Source organism: Chelonoidis abingdonii, chromosome 1 (genome assembly GCF_003597395.2).
Source record: "Chelonoidis abingdonii isolate Lonesome George chromosome 1, CheloAbing_2.0, whole genome shotgun sequence".
In the NCBI taxonomy this organism is placed as follows: Eukaryota; Metazoa; Chordata; order Testudines; family Testudinidae; genus Chelonoidis; species Chelonoidis abingdonii.
The window spans coordinates 45,574,537-45,582,685 of NC_133769.1; the positions used below are offsets into that span (position 1 = coordinate 45,574,537).

At 37.5% G+C, this 8,149-nt stretch overlaps 1 protein-coding gene across 8 annotated transcripts in view; it reads left to right on the forward strand.

Moving 5' to 3' along the window:
- CADPS2 (calcium dependent secretion activator 2) overlaps positions 1–8,149 on the forward strand; it is a 591,461-nt gene that overhangs the window by 481,868 nt on the left and 101,444 nt on the right. For all 8 annotated transcript variants that reach the window (XM_075065313.1, XM_075065326.1, XM_075065319.1 and 5 more), the window contains exon 18: positions 2,329–2,485. In XM_075065313.1, the coding sequence (XP_074921414.1) occupies positions 2,329–2,485 (157 nt within the window). The remainder of the gene's footprint in view (positions 1–2,328; positions 2,486–8,149) is intronic.

Sequence of the window (8,149 nt, forward strand, 5' to 3'; positions counted from 1 at the left end):
AGGCATTATTATTTTTCACCATTTGTAGCATGGAGCTGTTAATGTGTCTTGAACGTGTGTCATAAATTGTTCTGATCATTTCTGATTTTGTTTTGCCACATTTGTCTCTCTTTCTAGAATCTAAGAACTTCAGTCTTTCTTTAATCAGGTCAGATGTTTTTGTTCTCTTAGGATGTATATGACCAATCACTAACTGCATTCAGCTTGTTTTCATATTGTTCATTTTGATGGAACAACATCTTAGCCCTGGTATATGTTTTCCCATTCTTCTCACTTGCTCCCAGACACGTTTGGATAATTCTTGAGAGGGTCCAGAGAATTTGTTTGGTTCACAGTGTCATTTGCAAAGGGGTTTAAAATGGGAATAGAATGGGCTGACTTGCTAGAAATGTTTTTTTTTTGCGGGGGGGGGGGCGCTATATGTTCTGAAAAGATTTTTGTTTACCTGTCCCAAAGAGACACCTGCCAATGCCTATACACTTCAAAAAAACTTTCACGTTACTTCTTTTTATTGTTGTAGGTTATTTTCTTGGGCTAGGAGGTTGTTTCCTTAATGAGCTCTCATTTGAGCTCAATTTGTCAGTCAGAGACTTCTTCCCATTACAGGAAAAGGAATCTATTTTAAATTCTTGCCAAAAAAATTGCAACAGGTTCTGTACTGTTCACTTGATTACCAGTCAGTATCCTTAAGGCCTGATGTAGCAGTGTGCTGAGCACCTCTATTCCTGTTAACTTCTCTAGGAGCAGCAAGTGCTTTCAGGGAGCACCAGTACCTCTCAGAAACCTTACTCCAGGTCATGTTGCAATCATTCCTTTCAGAAAAAAACAAAACACCATGTTAGGCTGTCATCAGGAAGTCCTGGATACAAGTAAACATTTATGACCACATTTTCAAAAGTGAAATCTAATTTTGGGCTCTTCAGTTCTAGACCTGAATTTCTAGAATTTTAGACTTCTCGGGCCTGATTTTCAGAAGTGCTTGAGCACGTGTTGTTGCTATGGACTTCAGTTGGAGTTGTGGGTGCTCAGCCCCTCTGGTGATCAGGCCCTAAGTCCGATGTTGGCACTTCAGAAATGGGTGTGGTCAGAATTAGAGGTCACACTTGAAAATGGAGGCTGTAATATAACTCTCTTTATTCAAGGAGACTGTATGTTGCTCAGCATTAGATGTTTGCCGTGACACTGGACAAAACAGTTGCAGCAGTGTTAGCTTGATACTAGTATGAACTTTAAAACCTGCTCTTTCACAGGCTCAGACTATTACTTGGCCTCCATCTTTACCGCCAGTATTTCCATTTACCATATTCCTCACTTTGATATAACATCCAACTATTGTACAATTCCTGTCATTCTTTTCCTTCACCACCAAGCACAGATGTAAATGCAGGAAAAAGATGCATGATGTGAATGTTGTAGAGTACCTAATTTTGCCTGAACACAGCAACTTTTGAATGAATTTCCTCCCCGACCTCCATTCTTCTGAGCTAAGATCACCTAATGCATGAAGCTTACACTCAAGAAAGCAGTATTTTCCAAAACACTATTAAATTAGTGGAAAGAGATGTTATAAACTAGAATTATTGAATCTCCAGATTATCTACCCATAACACTTATTAAAGAAAATGGGGGTTTATTCATCATGAATGGTCTATCACTTCAGGACAAAATAATGATAAAAATGAAGATTTTGCATCTATCAAAAATACAGATTTCAGTGGATATTACTATTAGCTATTAGTTAAAGTTTAAATCAAATTTCTTCTGATAAATGAATGAGGACAAAATGCTTTTAAATATGTATTTGTTTAGAGAACATTTGACAATAAATTAGACAGATTTCTTATAACTTTAGAACTGAATTAAACCAAAATTAGAGTGTGTTGTAATTTTCCAAAGATTGTCTTTAGACTTTGAGTTCTTCTGTTTCATTCCTCCCTCTCCCCCCACCCCACCCCGCAGTTAGCAAAAACACTTAACAGTCAATGGATTGATATTCGGTTATTTAAAGGTTTATAGACAATTTATTTGCTTTTTTTACCCCTTTTGTTGGCAGTAGTTTGGGGTTTATTATTAGTGCTGCCTTTCCAACAAAATAATTTCTGGTTTGATTTTTTTTCCCCCATGTTGACAAATGTGGTATATTTTTTAATACGTCTGTATAAGAATGCATTTACATTTATCACACATGGACTGTACATCACCCATGCATGATAAAAGACATAAAGTGACATATCCAAAGATATTTGACCATAGCTACCATACAGTAGCTATTCTTTTTTGTGACTTGTGTTTACTAATTTTTTTTTTGTTGTTGTTGTTACATTATAGGCTTTTGCTTGGTGGCCGGATTTATTAGCTGAACACGCAGAGAAATTTTGGTCTCTCTTTTCTGTTGATATGGATTCAGCACTGGAGGCACAACCTCAAGATTCCTGGGATACTTTCCCGCTTTTCCAACTGCTAAATAACTTCCTAAGAAATGACAGTAAGATCTTAAGGGGTTTTTTTTTGTTTATATATAATTTTTTTTCTTTCAGTCTCTGCACACTCCAGAATTCTGTTGTATTTCAATTTCCAGAGCAAGACAAAAGTTACAGTGCCCCTCTTTGCTATAAATATTTCTCTGCTGAGTTCCTCTGAAATTAAGCTGTTACTCTCTCTCTTTGTCCCACCAGATTCTTTACTGTATACCATACTTGAACCATATAGTATTGCATGAATTGCTTGCCTCTAAAGCAACACTATAAACACTGCATAATGTATTTTAATATTTTTAATACTAAGGCATTATATTTAAATAGGTGTGTATCAGTAAGTGTACCCTCATACTAAATTCTCATTCCCATCACTGCTTTAACACCATTGACCATATTTAGAAATGTATTGTAGACCTCATATTAATTGGAGTTAAGCATGTACATCAAACTGAAAGAGATTTTTAATTTACACCATTTGTATTTGCCCAAAACTTAAAAGACATGTTGGTTATGAAATGCAATGCTCTTGCTTTTATTTGTCTTGGGTGCCCTGGTTTTGCTTTTTTAATAGCTAAATCTAATATACAGACACTAAACTTGATTGTTCTTTTTTTCTGGTGATTTTACATTTGGAAATATACAGAGAGTGTCAATGAAGTAGGTTAAATTAAAAAGCACAAATTGTACTTTATTTTACCTGCAGATTATTTTTCAAACATTTTAAGACAACATTCAGAAAATAATAGATTTGCTATTTTTAAATAGAAAGGTAAAATGCGCTGTTTTCCTTAATTATTAAGGAAAGGCAAAATTCTATTTTTATTCTATGTCTCAGTTTATTCCAAGCTTTAAATTTTTTCTTGTATTTACAGGATTCATATGCTCAACAAACTAGTTTTTTAAATTATTTTTATGCTATTTTTGTTATCAAGCATATAAAAAGCAGTATCAGAATGTCCTTTCTGTGTTAAAGCTGCATGATTTAGGGGATTGGAAATGGGATACTGGGACATCCATCATGAGATCAGAGGTGCTGCGACAACCCACATTGCTTATAACTGACAGGGCCAGCTTTAAGCCGATTCCCCTGTTTCTCTGGAATCGGGCCCTGCGCCTGAGGCGTCTTTTTGCTCACCTGGTGGCGGGGGGTTCCATTCCAGGTCTTTAGCGGTGGGGGATCCTTCAGTGCCACGGAAGACCCGAAGCGGACCCCCTACCGCCGAAGCCCCAGACCGCTACCAGGTATTCAAATCGGGCCCTGCTGTTCATAAAGCCGGCCCTGATAACAGAGTATTGTTACCATCAGCTTCTGAGTGCCTGAGTGAAATAAGTAGGTAATCTCAGTGGTACCATAGGGGCATTCATATCATAAAAAGAAGCATTGCAATTGGTGTTAGCCCCCTGGATGGCAGACTCCTCAGGATGCAAAAGGCTGAACAGACATAAAGCCTTAACTACCTTCTTATCCTAAAAGCTAGTCATTCTAGATAGCTCGTCTCAATTGATTGGCCTCTTACAGTTGGTATGGCTACTTCCACCTTTTCATGTTCTCTGTATGTATAAATATCTTCTTGCTGTATGTTCCATCTATACATCCGAAGAAGTGGGCTGTAGCCCACGAAAGCTTATGCTCAAATAAATGTGTTAGTCTCTAAGGTGCCACAAGTACTCGTGTTCATTCTAGTTAGAGTTGAGAACTATTGGTACTGCAATGTAGGAACTTATATTGCATGTTCAGTATATGTTCTGTGGATAAGTGGAGGACTTTAGAGTCCAGTGTTGTCAGTCTCTTTTCATGAGTACTTAACTGTGTTTTCATTAATTGGTATTAATACATTAAATGCTATGTTCCTGTCGTGTAGTTGTCTTTTTTACATGGGTTCCTTAGTGAGAGAGTGTCTATTTTGTTACTGTTGTCTTTATTTTTGGTTGTGTTTTTGTGGAAGGTGCTGGAGGTTGCTCCCTTTGAAGTTCTCTAAGATAGGTACAGTGTAGACATCAGCAACAAAGACTTCCTAACTCTGCCATGGAAACGTGCTTCAGCCTTGACTTTGAAGGAACACTTAAAGCGATGTAAGAGTAGTTTCCTCCTTGTGCCCATTCGATCCTTGGTGCCTGTGTTGAGACAGCCAACAAGGATTACAATCATAGTGCTGGATTTTGTGATGTGTAATTTTGTTAGGGTCGGATTGTTTGAATTTTATTAAGCCAGTGGTATCTATAAACTTGGTACTGGGTTCAATTACAGCAATAGTTAAGTTTCTGGAACCAGTGGAAATTAAGCTTATTGCAGGATGATATTCTTGTCCTTCAGGCAGGGTTTGTGACACTCGAGTTACAGCTAACCCTCTTATTACACAACGTGGGCTGCCTTGCCTGCTGATTTCCAGAATAACGCAAGCAATACAAACAAACTCTAGCTCCACACTTACATAAGAAAAAACTGTTGGAAGGCTATTGCTTGCTTTTTCTTCTCTGAAGAGATTAAATGGATAATTACTTTAAATGATTACTAAGGAAACAGTCTCAGGAAAGACATATTATTAAAACTGGAGGAAATTTTGTTTTCATAACGAAGTAATTATCAGCAGGGCTGTAAAATGTAACTGAAAGAACAAGTAGCAGCTACTGCAAGAAATAAATGCCACATCTGTATACTGTTTTCTACAATTCTCCTAATGGCAAAAGATATAGTAAGTCACCATTTCTGATAAGTGAAAGCCATCTGGAAAACTGTCTTTTTTTTTTTCTCTTCCAGTGCTATTGAAAAGCAACCCTTGGAACTAGTCACCTTTTAATCGGTGGATATGCTAGCAAGTGGCAAATGACCATTCTCCCAGGAACAGATTCCCAAGTGAAACATACCATGATTCTTATTCTTTAATTAACAGCCCTTTCACATTGCTAGTACATTAAAGCTATCAGAAAGAACACCCCATGCTTCTAAATCAATGTCACAGGGTCTCCCTAAACGAATAATAAATGCTCTAGCTTTCTACTAAGTGAAAACCTATTCCTGAAGACTTCCACCTTCCTAAAGATAGGCTCATAAAAATCTTAAAAAGAGAGAAACTGGAATGTGGTCTCATGAGGATAAAAAGGCTAGTGTTAATAATTAACAGAGAAAGTGAAGTGGAGTCAAATTAGCCATAATAGAGCCCAGAGTGACTGGCAAAGTCACCTCTCATTATCGAAAAACTCATTAGGAAATGAAGAGGTAGAAATCCCACTGGGTTATTCTCTCTCTGAGGCTGTATCAGAGATTATTTTTCAGATTTCTTTCAAATGAAGAACTGTTAGGTCACCATATTGCATATTAGGTTAATCTTCAACCTTTGAAATTTGGAGGGCTGACACCTGCGTGTTATTCTATCTCAAGAGCCTTAAATGAGCTCTAAATCTGAGATGCAGGAATCAGTTTTCATATAAATCTGACATGTGCCAACAGTATAGAAATATCTAACTAACAATTATAGCCTTTAAGCAGATCTTCATGCAAGATTATTTTTTATAAACGTGACACTAAAATATAGTGCCAGAAAGATTGCAGGATAATGAATATGTAGTCTTTATAAATATACTGTGTCTTACCCTACGAACTTCTTACATTTTTTGAGTTTCTTCTATAGAACGCAAGATGCTACACAAATTCAGGCAAAATGCATCAAAGCACAGCTGCCATTAACTTAGCGAAAAGCAGAAAAGAGAAACATTCCTTGTATTATAGTTTTGCACAGAATAAAGAGAAGCAAATCAAGTTTTCTCTTTTTGTCTTGCTTCTTGATAAGAATAGATAGCAGATAATATTCTTTGGTCTACTCTTGGTATGGACATGCAGAGTTCAATCCTCAGCTGCGTCCAGTAAGCATTAGATACCGCTGAAGACTGCGCATGCAAAGAGTCTGTTTGAGCCCCAAGTCCCAGGGCCAAATCTACACCAGCACCTATGTAGTTTAGAGCAGCCACAGGTTGGTTTTAAACTACTCCAGCTCGTTACGGACCTAAGGTTTTGATATGCTAGTGAGAACTAGCCAGAGCACAGTGATTCTCCAGTTTGCCCCTTCCTTGTAGGCCCCTAAGCCATGGAGTGAAAGAGGTGGCCAGTTATTCAGAACCTGGGCTGGCCAGCTTTCCTGGCTCTTTCTACTGCCAAAGTGCAAAGCCCAGGATCTGGCCCACAGTCTTAGTACTGTTGTTTTGAAAGCCTTCTTTGCAGTTCTTGCTTTCTGTCTGGAATGGCCTTTCTGCACCTGCCCATCTGATTTCAGATCTCAACCAAAAGCCTATATTTTTGTCTCTATATAGCTTAATTTCTCCATCTCCCTATTGAACTTTTAAGTATTTACCTTTGTAAATTATTTTAGGGTATGATTTGTATGAAAGAAGCTATCTAAAGTAAAGTTGCACTGTGCTATTGTATATATGTCTAGCATGTAGCATGAAGATCCAGGAGAAGACTCATTATAAGAACATTATGCAATAAAATGTTCTGAAAATATAGGTAGATAGCTTATAAATGTGTCCAGAAACTCATGTTGGAAACTCATTAGGAAATATCAATTTCCTTATAATTAACCTCATATAGTGTGTGCTGTGGAGATATCACAGAATTATCTTTTATTCTACAGCATATCATATTAACACAGGAAAGAAAACTGAGAAAAAATCATTAACAGTTGTAACATTTTAATGTACTGGACAAAATGCTTTTCTCACTCCCAACACCCCCCCTCCTTGTCCTTCCACCTCATTATTATTATTATGTAGTTCAAACAGGATTGAATTTCCTAGAACAGTCAGCATATATGAACATTCAGTATAAAAGGCAGAGCATGTAACAGCTCCATTCATTCAGATTGCACAAATGTGTCCATTCTAAAGGAATTCAATCTGCATTTGTGTATGATTGTTGTCTTGTGTGTGTGTGTGTGTGCGTGTGTAGCTGAAACTTGGGAGGTTTGTTCTCCATTCCTGGGTAATTTTTTTTTGTATATTTTTTTAAGCTTGAACTAAAACGATATTTTCAAAAACGAAGAGTGGAAAAATGTGCTGTCTTCCCATTATACAAAAAAGTTCAACTTTTTTCAACAATACGGTATAATAGGTGGTTAAAATTACCGTTTGGCGATAATAATACACATTTGGCAGATGTTCTTTTTAGTGATCTGGTAAATTGGCTGTGAATTGTCAAAGTGTAAAGATTTGAACAATATATTTTGCACATCTGCACTGGATTTTGTCATAAAATCTCTTAATGATCTGCTGGGATTCTGTTGGTTCTACACATGTGAACATAGCTTCGGAAAGTCTGTCAGCTTTGCTGTGTCTTTTTGTATAATTAGAGAAGGTGTACAGGGAAGGAGGCAGAGTGCAAATGAGCCTTGTATCCCTCTTTATAATAGATAAGAGCGCATATGAGAGGGGGTTGGATTCCCAAGGAGGTCTGGTTCTTTTCATACAATACATTTGGGATATATATGGAAGGGGGCAGGACTGGAAAGATGTCTATTCAGTGCAACTCCTAGTTCTTCTTCGAGTGCTTGTTCATATCCATTCCAGTTAGGTGTGCGCGCGCCGCGTGCACGTTCGTCGGAGAAACTTTTACCCTAGCAACACTTGGTGGGCCGGCAGGTCGCCCCCTGGAGTGGCGCCACTATGGTGCATGATATATA